The sequence below is a fragment of the Syngnathus floridae genome, chromosome 5, assembly GCF_059516105.1.
Source record: "Syngnathus floridae isolate MCC-2025c chromosome 5, RoL_Sflo_1.0, whole genome shotgun sequence".
Classification (NCBI taxonomy): Eukaryota; Metazoa; Chordata; class Actinopteri; order Syngnathiformes; family Syngnathidae; genus Syngnathus; species Syngnathus floridae.
In genome coordinates, this window is record NC_142417.1 from 13,826,325 (window position 1) to 13,842,300 (window position 15,976).

Sequence of the window (15,976 nt, forward strand, 5' to 3'; positions counted from 1 at the left end):
GGCGACTGTCTTTGAGTAATTCCGCACTACCCTCTGACGTTTCTGTGCACTAGTAGAACTACTTTTTGTTACCGGTGAGCTGAAACTTGGCGACAACTGTGTCCTGTTAGTCGTGCCAGTTAACCTCAGTAGTAGTGGTAGCAGCAATTGCACTGGCATAGCTATGATTCTTTTATTTTTTGTAGGGGTAGGGTGGAAATACGCAAAGGGTCTCTCTGAAAAATCTGAAAATACTTGAGTCGGTTAAAGCCCACGCAAGCACGGGGAGAGCATTCAAACATTGAGACCGGAAGAAATGAAACGTCTTGGGTACAGAAATAATCATAACTCAGTTGCTACGCGCTTCCCATGAGAAATTTGCTCCGACAAACGAGTGCACATTGGTTGGAAAAATAGCCAAAAGGCCGCAATCCTTAATGACTTGGCATCAAGTTGGTTGCCTTTCAACATGCGTTGCGTGATGAAGTAAATATAAGGACAAACAAGATGAATTTTCAAGTAATAAAGTGTTAGTTCTTGCACTGGGTTCCGCCGATTAGGTCTCCCCTTGTCCCTGTTCCTATCGCCTCCTTCCCCCAAGTGAGGAGTTGTACAGGTTGATGGCATTTAGCAGTCTATTGGTCCCACACTTGAGGAGGAGCAGGCTCCTCTGAATGATGCTAGCCTTATTAAATCAATGTCTGCTTTATTGTCGATTTCTTGACATGCCAAGACACACAAAGAAATCGAAATTAGGTTCCCACTATCCCACGGTGACAAGACATAGTACACAATATACATACAAGTAAACAACACAAAAAAACAACAAGCCACAAACAATGACTAAATAAGAGTGCTGAATAAATAGTAAATAAACAAATAACAATAAATAAGAGGAGCAAAAATGGAGCAAGCGTGCGTAGAGCAGTCAGAATATAGCGCAAAAGTACAGCACGCTACGCAGAAGGGGGGGAGAGAGTTCAGGATCCTAACAGCCTGGAGTATATTTTTCATTCATGGCAGATTTGTAAAACTGCTGTTATGACTTGTCGAAAGCCAACCAACTTGATGCTTTACTAGCATTCCCTGAAGGGCTAACGCCTTACTCAAGAAAGTTGGGTGTAATTGATTATTAGAATGATTCGCTGGTTGTTGTTCAAGTGTAGGAAATAAAGACCATTTACGAATGTCAAAGAAATGAAAGCGTCCGTGTGCTTGCAGGCTTTGTGACGTGTGTGACGGTCACATAGCGCGTGGGCGCGGCCTGTCTTGGGGGTAGTCAAACAAGTCGTTTGAGCTTTCTTCATCATTTGGCCGTTTTGACTTAATTCACCTACTTTCGGTGACTTTGTGAGTTTGCGGACGGTCTCTTCTACTTTCAATGACTTCGTGAGTTTGGGGAATGTCTCTTCGCCACTAAACATGTGGGAGCGACTTACCTGCTTTGTAATCTTGATCAGTATCCACTGGACGTGCACTACAGGTCAGAAACTTTCCTCACTTGATTGCAAATTGGATGGCTTTGTGCTGCGCGTAGAGTGCAGCCAGGCGTATTTTTTTTACTTTCTCATAATGTATCATTGAGCCATCATTGGATTGTTAAGAAGCCCCGTGTCATTATTTCAAGAATCATTTGGCGGCTGATGTGTCCTTTTTGGTCATTTTTATGTCAAACACCGGCTTCGTGGGTTACTGTTCTGTCACGAGAGCATGGGAGCAACTTTACTTTGAAATGATCAGCTACTACCGTTGAGTCAATTGAACGCCGACCTTATCATATCGTGGCTCAGCGCCATATTATTATTATTATTTTCAATACATTGGGTAGAGATGTCTAATGCAGTTCACAAAATATCAACCTTGAGAATGAGTGTAATAAGGCGAAATCGCCAGCAGATGTCGACAGTGCCTTGGACGAGAGCAGCCAGTGTACAAGTTAATAATGAGCCCACTTTGCAGGATGTAAAGTTGTAATAAGCGTGTTGCATTTGCCGAAATGAACAAAATCAAAACAAGTTATCCCGTTATCGGCATCGTAAAACCAAGTGTTAATAAGTTGCACTTTTTATTCTGATCATGATTGAGCAACATAAAAATGCTCATGCTGCGCTTCTTACATTGGATGACGTGTCAATTGAAGTGATGCTAAAACATAGAAATGCTCATGCTGCTCTCATCATTGGATGACGTGTCAATTGAGGTGATGCTTAGACGTTATTTTCCTCATGATCGATCAGCATAGAAATGCTCATGCTTGGATGACGTGTCAGTTGAAGTGATGTTTAAACGTTATTTTCATCATGATCGATCAACATAGAAATGCTCGTGCTGCTCTTGTCATTGGATGACGTGTCCATTGAAGTGACGCTAAAACGTTGTTTTCATCATGACATCGATCAACATAGTGCTCATGCTGCTCTTGTCATTGGATGACGTGTCAGTCGAAGTGATGCTGAAACGTTCTTTCCTCGTGATCGCGATCAACGTAAAATGCTCATGCTGCTCCAATTCTCATTGGATGACGTGTCAATCGAAGGGTTGCTAAAACGTTATTTTCATCATGATCGATCAATACAGAAATGCTCATGAGCAGCCTTAAAGTCGGTGTTATTATCCCATTTATCCATGTTTATCAGGGAAACTGTTTTCACAATTTGTACTTATTTTGTTATATAAGTTATCGTAAAAGCAAAAACCTTTGGTTTTCACAAAACCCTCAATTGTCTTAACATTACCGTCTTTCATCCCACTTGTAGAATTCAAACTACCAGGTCGTATTTAGAGAAATTTTCAAAAAATGGTGGGCATCAAATCCAAATCAAAGCCAAAACAAACTAAGTGCTGCTTTTATGCTAACAGAATTAGGCGACAGGCAAGAGAATGAAGGGCAGACGAGCTTTTGTTTCTTTTGGTCTTGGAACCCAGAAGGTGGGCGTCGTCACCCCTGACCAGATTGTGCACTTGGTTGCGATGCCCCAATAGTACCACCTAACGCCCACGTGTGGAACTACATAAATTGCAACACGTGTACAGTAATCGCTCGCTACATTGCGGTTCGCGCAGTTAATCGCTCGCTACATTGCGGTTCGTGCAGTACATCGCGGATTTTTTTTTTTTTTTAATTCCAAATGAAAATTTAGTATTTACATGTTTGAAACTGTTCATGTTTGAATGATGACATATGCACTTATATGGTTTAATATACATTTATTTATACACAAAACATTTATGTTAAAGGGGGAGAGGGTGACACTACTTTGCGGATTTCACCTATCGCGGGTGCTCTGATCTGTCCGCCCGCTCGATCCCCAAATTGTGCCCTCAGCTGACGTCTGTGGTTTCGGATGGCTCGAGCACGAAGGCAGCTGCTACAAGAGGGGGGATGCCCCCAACGGTTGGCTGGGGGCCCGTCACCACTGCGTCTTGGAGGGCGGGGACCTGGTCTCCATCACTTCCTTGGCCGAGCAAGCCTTTGTGAAAAAGATGAAGTGGGACGAGTTCTGGCTGGGACTCTCCAATCTGGTGAGACGCGAGAACAATCAGCCGTGGGCTCTGTTGCGCTACTGGATCGACAAATTCAATGTTTTTTTTCCCACTCAGAAATGCGACGTAGCCTTGTGTAACTTTAAAGACGGAAACCTGACTTGGTCCGACGGCGAGACGACGACATACACCAACTGGGCCAAAGCTCACCCTAGGAGGTAAGAATGAAGTCACAACTTGGCATGCTGTCGTTGTCAGGTGGGCACACGTTGATGTCACTCGAGAGAAACAAACATGCCCAATCTTCCAGTTTGGCCCATTTTTGGTTGTGTGTCTCGCCTTAACTCGAATTCTCTCGGCAGCACCTCGGTTGCATCCTGCGCCAACGTCAGGGGTCGTTGGCCGAACGGTTTCTGGATGTCTGTTTCCTGCACTTCCTCGTTGAAATACGTGTGCAAACGGCCGCTGAGTAAGCGTGCACGTCCGTCGTCATGCTGCCGTTGAAAAGAGAAAAGTGCAATTGCAAAAATGTTTTATTTTTTTTATTTTTTTTGCAGAATGCCCAGCTGGGCGGACGTGTACCCCCAAAGACAGTTTTACTGCAGTGACAAGTGAGTTGTAGCACGATTTTCACCGCATTTATCATCATGGTTTCCTACAAAATGTTGCTTTTTTTTTGTGGCCTCAGCTTCCGACTGTGACGATGGATGGATGCAGTATGGCAATTTTTGCTATGATAATGTATATCACCGCGGTGGCTGGGTGAAAGGCGAGAGGCACTGTCTCAAGGAGGGAGGCCACCTGGCCAGCGTCCACTCTGAGGAAGAGGTCCAATTAATGTTGGGTGAGCCTCAAGGGGAAGCGCACTTGTCGTCCAGTCCCGCAAAGTTTGACCACGGGCATCAGTTGGCTGAAGCTCTTCTTGGACTGAAGCTCTTATTCTCCTTTCCTCAAGATTACACGTATTACCGTTGGATTTGGGTGGGACTCAAGGTGAATAACAACAACTACGAGTGGAGTGACGGAACAGATTTGGTGAGTGAAATGCCCTTGAAAAAGGCGTTTTGCACGAGCTGAGTTGGCAGGTCCCTGGCACCATAAGATCCAGGACGTTCGTACTTTACAAGACTTGCAGGTAAAAGTCCTGACCTACTGACCTCTCATCTTGGAGACCGTTTTTGAAAGTGCCAGGGAGGGCACAAAATGTACGTCTTTTGAATGTACATAGTGTTTGGCCACCAATAAACTGAAACTGACAAAGTGAATCTTAAATGTGAGAAGGTACAAGGGCGACACCGTGTGAGTGATGGTGGTGGGAAGCTGACCAGATCAAATGCAGCAAGCTCAAGTCCTGTCCAAAATGTCATCCGCAGGACTACACCAGCCGGATAAACAGACGACGTGATGGAGTGGGATTGTTAAAACCTGATGGGAGAATTCATTTATGGGATGATGGCCCATATGTCTGTCACGAGATTATGTGCCAAAAAGGTCCCAAACTCACACGCGCACACTCTCACACGCGCACACTCACTCCTCGTTCCATCAAGCGCTGCGCTCTCATATCCCCCAACCCCCTCCCTTCCCTGCAGCCAAGCGCGGCGGGCTTCGACAGCTGCCATTGGTTGGCCAACCGCGTAAGTGGGCGGGCGTCCGGCACTTAGGTCGACACGCCACTGCGCTCTCATGCGCTGTCCGTCTCGCTCGCAGGTTGGACTGACAAATGCGGCTGGTGGCTGGATGACCCCTTCAACGACTTCTGCTACCTGATCAACCGGCAGCCCACCGAGACCTGGCAGGAGGCGCAAAATGATTGCCGGCGCTTCGGAGGGAACCTTCTCAGCATCACCGATTTTCACGAGCAGATCTTTGTACACAGTAGGCTGGCCATTCTTTATTTTCTTCCCCCCAAAAAATCATTGCTATGTTTGTATTCGTTGTCTAGGCGCCACACTCGGTCTGCCTGCTCCTCCATCAATTGTTATACCTTCTCTCTGTACTTTTTTGGATTTGCCATCTCTCTGCAGTTCTAACCGACGTTGAAAGTTTTTTTGGCTTGGTTAGTTCCTGGCCTTAAAGTGCCACCAGCCTGTTTTGTTGTTACCACGACCTTCCTTACGAGCAGCAAACTGGATCCTGCGCCGTGCTGTAAATTGCGTTACCGGTCCACTGAAAGCACGCATGAATTCAAGGACTAAACGGTTTGAAACAGATATCGAGTAATGAGGACAAAATTCTGATGTTGAAATACTATGTCTTTTGGTTGGTTGTAAAATGTGTCAATCATTTTGTCCCAATAAGATTGTCGGAATGGAACCCAGTCACAATTGGCAACTGTAATTAATAACCGAATTGAATGGACGCTTGAGTGTATCATTTGTCTTGTTCCATGGTCTCCTTGTATCCAAAGGTTTCATCAAGGCTCTGGCGATGGATGCTTTATGGTTGGGCGCCAAAACCCCCCTGGACGGAGCTGCCAAGTGGACTGATGGATCACTGATAGCTTACGTCCACTTGATTGCAGGTCGGTCTGAAAGCATGTCTGATGTCTGTCGGCTGCAGTTTGGAGAAATGGGCCAGCGCTTCTATCTTCTCCCTCCAGGTGACGCCGACAAGGGGAAATGTCTGTCCTTCCTCACCGGCAGCGGCCACTGGAAAGCCGACACGTGCGACAAGAAGAATGGCTACGTGTGCAAGAAAAGAGGAGAAGGTAAGATGTGACACTCCACTGGCCGTCATCACGCGTTGACATCCATCCATCATCCATCCATCCATCCATCCGTCTGTCTTTGCTTCTTTGCTTTTCAAGCTCTTGCACGAGTGCCAGAACCTAAGCCGTCTTCTGACGACGGTAAGTTGCCATAAACTCTGCGTTTAAAAGATGCGAGACAGAAAAATGCTAAAAATGTATTATTCACATGGACCTGTCGTCACGGCCCAAGCAGCAAAAATGACTTTGCCACTGTTAGTAACAGTAACGTAATGAACATAGCAATTGAGTAGATCTCATCCCTCACTGGAAAACTATTCCCAGTCGTCAGTGTGCTCTGATCTGTCCGCCCGCTCGATCCCCAAATTGTGCCCTCAGCCAAGCGCTGTGATCCCGGATGGCTCAAGTACGACGGCAGCTGCTACAAGAAGGTGGAGGCCCCCAACGGTTGGCTGGGGGCCCGTCATCACTGCGTCTCGGAGGGCGGGGACCTGCTCTCCATCTCTTCCTCGGCCGAGGAAGACTTTGTGAAGAAGACCATGATGGCCCACTTCTGGCTGGGACTCTCCAATCTGGTGAGACGCGAGCACAAGCGGCGGCTCTGCAGACGAGCTTGATTGTTTTTTTTTCCTCCCAGGAATGCGATGACATCTGGTGTCGCTTTCAAGACGGAAACCTGACTTGGTCCGACGGCGAGACACTGACACACGCCAACTGGGCCTCAGATCAACCTGGGAGGTAAGAATGAAGTCACAACATACAGTCGTGGGCACAAGTTGATGCCACTCGAGAGAGAAACAAACATGCCCAATCTTCCAGTTTGGTTATGTGTCTCGCCTTACACAACTTCTTCCGACAGCACCGACGTTGCGTCCTGTGCCTACGTCAAACAAGGCACTTATGATCAGCCTGGCAAGTGGATGTCTGGTTCCTGCGCTTCCTCGCTGGCATACGTTTGCGAGCGGCCGCTGAGTAAGCCTGCACTGCACGTCCGTGTTGCCCTTGGAAGGAGAAAAGCGCAATCGTAAACGGTTTTTTTTTTCCCCCTCCCCAGATTGCTCTACGTGTGCTCGCAAAGACAGTTTTGCTGTAGTGGCGAGTGAGTTGCAGCACATCTTTATCAGCTTGCCGTGTGTCCTACTAAAAATGTTTTCTTTGTGGCCTCAGCTTCCGACTGCAGCGAGGGCAACTTATTGTATGACGATTACTGCTATCATTACGAGAAATCGGCTGAAAGCTGGGAGGAATCTGAGAGATTCTGTGTCGATCGGGGAGGCCACCTGGCCAGCGTCCACTCCGAGGAAGAGGCCCGATTTGTGTATGGTGAGCACCGAGACGAAGCCCACCTGTCGTCCAGTCCCACAAAGCTTGACTTGGCTGTCTTGTCGCCTTTGCTCAAGGTCACGGACAAAGCCCGTATTCGTCTTTCTTGGGACTCAAGAAGAACAAGTGGAGTGACGGAACAAAATTTGTAAGTGAAATGCTGAAAGCATTTGAGAAAGTTATTTTGCAATAGCTATGTGCAACAAGGGGACAAAGAAATGTCGGTTTCAAGAGGGGAAATGTCAAAGAGGGCGAGAGCAGAGCAGCCCGATGACACGCTGTGCAAACTATTTTGAACGAGGATGGCGGCGCCGTCGTGCGCTGGGGATTTGTCACAGCACGCAAAACAGTTTGATCGGACACTTTGTTGTGAACCGAGGCTTAGCCAGGGGGAAGGGCTTGGTCCGCAATGGGCTCTGTATTTTTGTCCTCTAGTGTTATTTTTGGGTTGTTGTCATTTGCCCTCCACGCCACTAGAGGGACTCTATAAAACTTGCGGTGAATTTGAACATTGCCGGGATTGACAGGAGGTTTATGACCGCGTCAATGCCTTGGGGCTATTTGTTTATGTTGTTTTTATGATATTTTTACTTTTAGAGTTTGCCGTGTTTTGTTTGAACAATAAACCTGCACGTCAAGAGTCCCAACACGCTCATGTTGTTCACAGGACTACCAAAAGAGGGAAAATAACACCGTGGGAGACTGCGTGTTCCCAACTGCTCTTGGGGAGCTCAGTTCCTGCAACTGCACAGTAAACCGGCCATTTGTCTGCAAAATAGGTGCAAACGTTCCGAGCGCTCCCTCTGGACTCTGTCGCGGCACACGTTTGCTCATATTTGCCCCCCCCCCCCACTTTGCCCTTCCCTGCAGCCAAGAGCGGAAGACCTCGACAGCTGTCTCCATTGGTTGGCCAACCGGGTAGGTGGGCGGGTGTCCGGCACTGGCCGTCGATACGCCGCTGTGCGCTCATGCGCCGTCCGTCCGTCCGTTTCGCTCGCAGACTGGACTGTCCAATGCGGCTGGTGGCTGGACAACCCCACCGACGACTTCTGCTACCTGATCGTCCGCCAGCCCAAGACCTGGAAGGAGGCCCAAGAAGACTGCCATCACCTGGAAGGGAACCTGCTCAGCATCACCGGCTCACACGAGCAGACCTTTGTACACGGTAGGCTGGCCATTCGTTGTTTTCCAATTCGTAGGAATAGAATGAGAAGAAAATGGATGAGGAGGAGGTTACAGTGAACCTGAGATGAAAAGATTCTTACTGCTACTCTTGTAAGTTGTACGAGTAAAACGGCAACACTACAGACGCCGTCTTCAAAAGCGGCGTGCCCATCGTTGGAGCAAAAGAAGGCAGGCCCACATTGTGTGGATGGCAAGAGTTGCTTTGCTGCTTTTTTTTGTGTGGAATCATTTTCACCGTCTTTGTTGCAGTATTGTTATCCAATGCGTAGTGCATTTCACAACGGCTGCAGCTGTCGTGAAATGCGCCACACCCATCGAGTTGTATTGCAAGTGTGGTCCGGAGAGACGTTCTCCTTTGATCCAAAGGTTACATCAAGGCTGTGGCGCTGAATGATGACGATGCCCCTCTGTGGTTGGGCGTCAAAAGCCCATTTGACGAGGATGACACCAAGTGGACTGACGGCTCACTGTTCAAGAAAATCAAAGAATTTGAAGGTCAGTCTGAAAGCATGTATGTCGGCTGCAGTTCGCAGGAACGCTTAGATCTGGTCTCCCTCCAGATGACGGCAACGACGAGAAATGTCTTACCTTCCTCACCGGCAGCGGCGACTGGAAAGCCGACGCGTGCGACCACAAGAGTGGCTACATGTGCAAGAAAAGAGCAAAAGGTAAGGAGGAAGTGACGCTCCACTGACCGTCATCGCGCGTTGACGTCCGTCTTTGCGTTTCCTCTTGCAGGAGTGGCAGATGCTATGGCGCCTTCGGACAACAACGGTAAGTCGCCGTAAACTCTGTGTTGAAAAGATGCCAGACAAAAAAATGCTTCTCAACCAAAAAAAAAAAAATTGTAGATAACAAATGTTCACCTAATGTTTGCATTTTTTAATAAAAAATTGGTTGGTCGGGTCATGTCAAACTTACAAAGTGTCCAATGACTGTCACAAGAACAAAATGTGACATTTCGCATTTGGCAGATCAGCCGAGTTGGATTTGTTTTCTCCATTTTCAAAAGACTCATCTTAAAACGCATCTTTGGTCTCCGCCTCTTGACTCAGTGCCCGCCTCCCTCGGCCACGGTTTGCAGCGTTGGGCAAATTGCTTCCAAAATGTAATGTTACCTTTCCAAAAGCAGTTGACGGTGTCAATAGAAGTGCATCGATTGGAACTTATTCACTTGAATATTTATTGAACAACAATGCAAATTTTTCAATTGTCAGACAATTGGCCGGAGTGGCTGGCAATTCGCAATATGGGAACGTAACAATGCTCCCAATAGCTGAAAAAAAACATACCGCTGGTGCCAAGTTCCTCGCTCAAAGTCCTCCAAGCCGGCTCCCGGTTTGTTTTATCTGGCGATAGGTAGAGCTTGGAATGCGAACGCACGGCGACAATGATCACTTTAGTTTTGTTTTTGAGCTGCCGTTCCATTGCGCAAAATGTTCTGCGAAACATTCCTTGAAGCTGATTGAGTAGATTATTCCTTAACTGTATTCTCAGCCAATCAGTGTGCTCTGATCTGTCCGCCCGCTCGATCCCCAAATTGTGCCCTCAGCTAACATCTGTGGTTTGGGATGGCTCAAGTACGATGCCAGCTGCTACAAGAAGGTGGAGGCCCCCAACGGTTGGCTGGGGGCCCATCATCACTGCGTCTGGGAGGGCGGGGACCTGCTCTCCATCTCTTCCTCGGCTGAGGAAGACTTTGTGAAGAAGACCATGATGACCCACTTCTGGCTGGGACTCTCCAATCTGGTGAGACGTGAGCACAAGCGGCGGCTCTGCAGACGAGCTTGATTTTTTTTGGTTTTCCTCCCCAGAAATGCGATGACATCTGGTGTCGCTTTGAAGACGGAAACCTGACTTGGTCCGACGGCGAGACGCTGACACACACCAACTGGGCCTCAGATCAACCTGGGAGGTAAGAATGAAGTCACAACATGCAGTCGTGGGCACACGTTGATGCCGCTCGAGAGAAACAAACATGCCCAATCTTCCAGTTTGGTTATGTGTCCCACCTTACACAACTTCTCCCGACAGCACCGACGTTGCCTCCTGTGCCTACGTCAAACAAGGCACTCATGATCAGTCTGGCAAGTGGATGTCTGGTTCCTGCGCTTCCTCGCTGGCGTACGTTTGCGAGCGGCCGCTGAGTAAGCCTGCACTGCACGTCCGTGTTGCCCTTGGAAGGAGAAAAGCGCGATTGTAAACGTTTTTTTTTTCCCCCTCCCCAGAATGCCCGGCTGGGCGGACGTGTGCCCGCAAAGGTTATGCCTTCAAAGCAGTGAAGAGTGAGTCGCGTCTTTATCCACAGTCACCAGCTTGTTTCCTACTAAATGTTTTCTTTGTGGCCTCAGCTTCCGACTGCAGCGGTGGCGACTTACTGTATAACGATTACTGCTATCGTTACGAGGGTGAGGCCAAAAGTTGGGAGGAAGCCGAGAAGTTCTGTCGGTCTCGGAGAGGCCACCTGGCCAGCATCCACTCCAAGGAAGAGGCCCAATTTGTGTATGGTGAGCACCAAGACGAACCGCAGCAGTCGTTAGTAGGGATGCATACCGCGGACCGCTAGCACAAAGATTCTCTACGAACAATACCACAAACATTTAACGTAGATCAAATAATAAGGAAATAAATAGCTGAATAATAAAAAGCTTCATTAAAGTGACAGACAACTCACTGCACCGTTTGTCAAAGTAGTTGCTACCAAGGGGGTTAGGAGAAACACACGCAACCCTACGAAGCATTAGCTTACAGTGCTCTCGCTCATGGGATAAAGCTAAAAGACCGCCCAGTGTTTGACGCTTTGCGTGGAGCGGCTAATGCTAACACAAACTCCGCATCTTCGACGAATTCGCACAGCGCTTTTAATTAACCGTGCTTTAGTCAAGGTAAGTAGGCTTGCTATGTTTGTCGCGGCGCGGCTAACGCTAACACAAACACCGCATCTTCAACGAATCCTTGCAGCGCTTTTAATTAACCATGCTATAGTCTATCGTTAGGCCTTGCTGTGTTGTCGTGAACTGCGCTAATATATCTGGCCTTTATTGTTTTTTTTCTGTACAGCCACCAAAGAATCCCCATTCACTCTCGCTAAAAGATAAAGATGACTTGTTGCACGACGTGTACATTGGCACTGAGCACAGTTTGTTGTTATGCCCCCCACAGTAAAATACAAGAGCTGTAAAAATATTTGATCTCTCATCACATCTTCAAATTACATACAGTAAAAAGCAGGGGTGTCAAACTCATTTTTTTCACGGGCCAAATTGTAGTCATAGCTTCTTTCGGAGGGCCATTCCGACCGTCAACCCAAATACATGTATGAGCACCTCATATACAGTAAAAGCTACAAAACAAACTGACATATAACTCGGTTTCAAATCGGACGAGTAAAAACTGGTCAAATATTAAAGAATAAAAAGTATCTGGACCCCGGGCCTTGAGTTTGACACATGTGGTATAAAGTATGGAGAACGCTATTGATAAACATCAGCATCGAAAAGGAATGTTCATTCTAATGATATGCATCCCTCGTCGTCGTCCCCACAAAACATGACAACAGGCATCATTTGGCTGAAACGCTTCTTGCCCTTTCCTCAAGGTCACTCGTACACCCAACATTCATCTTTTGTGGGACGCAAGAAGGTCGAGTGGAGTGACGGAACAGAATTTGTAAGTGAAATGCTTAAGGTCTTTGAAAAAGTAAGCTTAGCTGGGAAAGTCGAAATTTGTCTTCTCTTAAAAACCTTTCAGATAGTTTCGGCAGCAACTTCCACCTTCGTCAGAGTTCGGCCGGAAGTTGCTGCCGGAACTGTCGGAAAGGTTTTTAAGGTAAGACTAACACAGCTTGAGAGCAGAGAAACCCATCATGCTGACTTTTTTACCTCCTTGAAGACCCTTATTGCTCCAAAGCAGGGGATGGGGAGTGGGGTGAACAGGTTCCGGGGTCGACTCTGCAAACTGTTTAGTCAGTGCATAGGGAGGGGTCCATGTCTTACAAGGTTGTGTATAAACAGATTCTTGGCCAAGCAAAGACATTTGCACAAAAAAGGTAAGAGGGGAGAGCAGTTAATGATTCGGAGTCAGCACTCAAAAAACTACCCTACCAAAAAGGGGGGGTTCCAACACTCATGTTGTTCACAGGACTACCAAGCGTTGAAGAATAACACCGTGGGAGACTGCGCGTTCCCAACTGCTCTTGGGGAGCTCAGTTCCTGCCTCTGCACAGTAACGCGGCCATTTGTCTGCAAAACAGGTGCAAACGTTCCGAGCGCTCTCTTTTGTCACGCCACACCTTTGTTCATATTTGACGCTCTCCTGCCCTTTCCTGCAGCCAAGCGCGGAGGACCTCGGCAGCTGCCACCATTTGTTGGCCAACCGGGTAGGTGGGCGAGCGTCTGGCACTGCCGTCTGCACGCCGTCTGCTGTCGCCCGCCCGCCCGCGCGCCGCTGTGCTCTCAAGCGCCGTCGTCTGTCTGCTCGCAGACTGGACTGACCAATGCGGCTGGTGGCTGGACAACCCCACCGACGACTTCTGCTACCTGATCGTCCGCCAGCCCAAGACCTGGAAGGAGGCCCAAGACGACTGCCATCGGCTGGAAGGACACCTGAGCAGCATCACCGACTTTCACGAGCAGATCTTTGTACACGGTAGGCTGGCCATTCCTTTCTGTCCACACATGAATGAATGAATTCTGTCGTTCCCCGGTTGGGCAATGTGCCGCATTGGGATTGATTGGAGACGTTACAAACAGGCGATTGTTCGATGATTGATCCTACGGACCTTTGCTGTAGGGATAATTTAGCGTGCGGACGAATGGCCCTCTCGGGAGTTGGAACATTTTCCGAAAGGGCATTCTGCCAAGACGTTCCCAACAAAACCTCACAATACGTTTGTTCTGTGTGCTGGCTTGAGGACAACATATTGGCGGCCACGACCGCTCGTTTTCGGAAAGCAAAAACACATTCAAGCAAAGTATGGGCTCGAGCACAAAGCTCAATGAGCCGCTGAGTAAAGTGTCTCTCTGAAAGCCGTTTCCAACCGTTCGTTGTTTGCCTCGGCTCCAAAGGTTACGTCAAGGCTCTGGCAAACGCGCCCTCTCTGTGATCGAGCTTGACGGCGGCAAGTGGGATGACCCCTTCTTTGACGTCCACTTCAGTGCAGGTCGGGCGTGGATGTTTGTCGGCTGCAGTTTGGAGAAATGGACCGGCGCTTAGATCTCAGATGTTCTCCCTCCAGGTGACACCGATGGGGGCAAATGTCTTTCCTTCCTCACCGGCAGCGGCCACTGGAACGTCGACGCGTGCGACAACACGATTGGCTACGTGTGCAAGAAAAGAGGAAAAGGTGAGATGCGATGCTCCGCTGACCCTCATCACGTGTGTCATGACATCCCCATCCGTGTTCCCGCTTGTAGGAAAACCGTCAAAACCCCTGCCGCCAAATGACGGTAAGTTGCCGTAAATGTTTTTTGTGAATAGAAGCGAGAGAGAGAGAACAAGGTTGTGCTCTCACAGGCTACATGAAAAAGATTGTCTGCCAAGAGGATCGGGGAACTCTGAAATGTCCCGAAGAACGAGTCATCCGGATCCGGTCAGCCTTCTACGGGCGGAGGCGTAGCGACGTCTGTCCAAATGGCAACGCAACAGATGGTAAGACAAAAGGATCCATGAGTGGCGACCTTGACTTTGGCTTGGCGTTCTGGAGCCGCGTTGGTCAGACTGAAGGAATGCGAGCTTTAGCATTTCTGTAGCTGCGTTTTCACAAGTGTTGCAACTCACGCCTTAGGATACTTAATTATCAAAATGCCCTGCGATTGACACGTGATTGATATGAATTGAAAATACCTTGATTCCTTAATAAAATCAGAAGTGCCCATGTGTCAAACGGGTGCCGGTGTGTTGTAACTTGCAGGGACGTGCACGGTGGACCTCTCTTTCTACAAGACACTGTGTGACAACGATCATGATTGCACCATTTACCTTTCGGATTCACATTCGTGCCCTGGTGTCTCCTCCATATACTTGCACATTGTCTACAGCTGTGAAGAGACAGGTGGGCTTCACATCCCGACACTTACTGTTGTGCCCAGAAAGAGCTTCGGCAAGGGACGGGTGTCCAGATCATTGAATGTGTGTCAACTGAGCATCCCTTCCATGTAACTAACGTTTGTCTTTCCTCAGTGTGTCTTGACAGTCTGACAACTGACAGGAGCATCGCAGACTCTGCCTTTTCAGCCTCTTCCTCTATGATCAAGGACAAACTTCACAAAGCGCATCTCGGAGGCAGCGGGTGCTGGTTACTGAGCGAAAAGTGTTAGTTAAAAAAGCAGTTAAAAAAGCCGACCTTATTTGTGTGTAATTTGGTGTCCCATGCAATGTAATGCCTTCCTCGTTCAGCCGGCAGCTGGATCCAGGTGAACCTCGGTCAGAGGAAAAAGGTGACAGCCCTCGTGACCCAGGGCTGTAATACAGGCGTTACGAAACGGTCCGCCGAGTTTGAGATGCAGATCAGCATTGACGGAAAGACTTGGTATACCCACCCAGACGGGCAGGTAAGCAGCCGGCCGGTCAGGCAACCCATGCTCTTGTCATTGCAAACATGCACGTGCTCTGTTTCTAGTTTGGTTTGGGGACTCGTCTACTAGCCACGCCTGTGTTCACCCAGTATGTCCGCCTCCTGCCAGTCGACTACAGATTGAATGACGGCTTTCGCTTTGATGTCTTGGGGTGCGCCGTTGACGACACCGCTCGTGAGTCAAACACTCGGCCGCTCTGAGCGCTGTGAGGAAACCAGCTTCAAATGTGCTTTGATTTTCCCTTTTGACCCTCAGACATCACCTGTGCCAGCAATTTCAAAAGCCTCACCAAGTTCGCCAGTTCAAAGACGTGAGTCAGACCCGACATGACGTTTCTTGGCGGTGAAGCCTCCCCTCCCAACTCCCACGTTGTCTTCCGCAGGGTCCTCTGCCCCCCGGGCTGCGGCAAAGCCCCCCACATTGTCTACGGAACATCGATCTACAACCAGGTATGTAAATACTGAACGACCCTCCGGCGGCTTTGTCTGAGACGTTTTCTGAGTGCAGGACTCAAACATCTGCACGGCCGCTATTCACGCGGGTATCATTCGGAACGAGATCGGAGGAGCTGTGACTTTGCTGAAGGCGCCGCCACAAAACGCCGACCTCATCTACACCGAGAACGGGATCACTTTAGTTCCGTGAGTGGTCAGCTCTCACCGCCGAGTCTGCTTATAGAGGCCCGGCTCATTCTCACTTTACTGTCTGCAGATACGGTGGC

General features: G+C 48.6%; 1 protein-coding gene across 3 annotated transcripts; it reads left to right on the plus strand.

The window, feature by feature from the left end:
• Positions 1-10: 10 nt before the first annotated feature.
• On the plus strand, positions 11-14,025 carry LOC148398287 (macrophage mannose receptor 1-like). Of its 3 annotated transcripts, XM_088377192.1 has the most exons (36): positions 11-1,462; positions 3,305-3,501; positions 3,580-3,680; positions 3,825-3,931; positions 4,020-4,073; positions 4,151-4,306; positions 4,418-4,497; positions 4,836-4,953; positions 5,055-5,099; positions 5,173-5,340; positions 5,873-5,986; positions 6,065-6,172; positions 6,272-6,313; positions 6,551-6,747; positions 6,810-6,910; positions 7,032-7,144; positions 7,227-7,271; positions 7,340-7,495; positions 7,573-7,643; positions 8,163-8,274; positions 8,366-8,413; positions 8,496-8,660; positions 9,047-9,175; positions 9,241-9,348; positions 9,419-9,454; positions 10,233-10,429; positions 10,495-10,595; positions 10,715-10,827; positions 10,909-10,965; positions 11,032-11,187; positions 12,279-12,349; positions 12,821-12,932; positions 13,011-13,058; positions 13,163-13,327; positions 13,747-13,841; positions 13,917-14,025. In XM_088377192.1, the coding sequence occupies exons 1-35, from the start codon at positions 1,402-1,404 to the stop codon at positions 13,782-13,784; spliced, it is 3,690 nt and encodes a 1,229-aa protein (XP_088233318.1). In that variant the 5' UTR covers positions 11-1,401; the 3' UTR covers positions 13,785-13,841; positions 13,917-14,025. The 3 variants fall into 3 exon arrangements, with proteins under 3 accessions (XP_088233318.1, XP_088233319.1, XP_088233317.1); XM_088377193.1 differs by having other exon boundaries at positions 3,217-3,501; positions 12,821-13,058; XM_088377191.1 differs by having other exon boundaries at positions 12,821-13,058.
• The last annotated feature ends 1,951 nt before the right edge of the window (positions 14,026-15,976 follow it).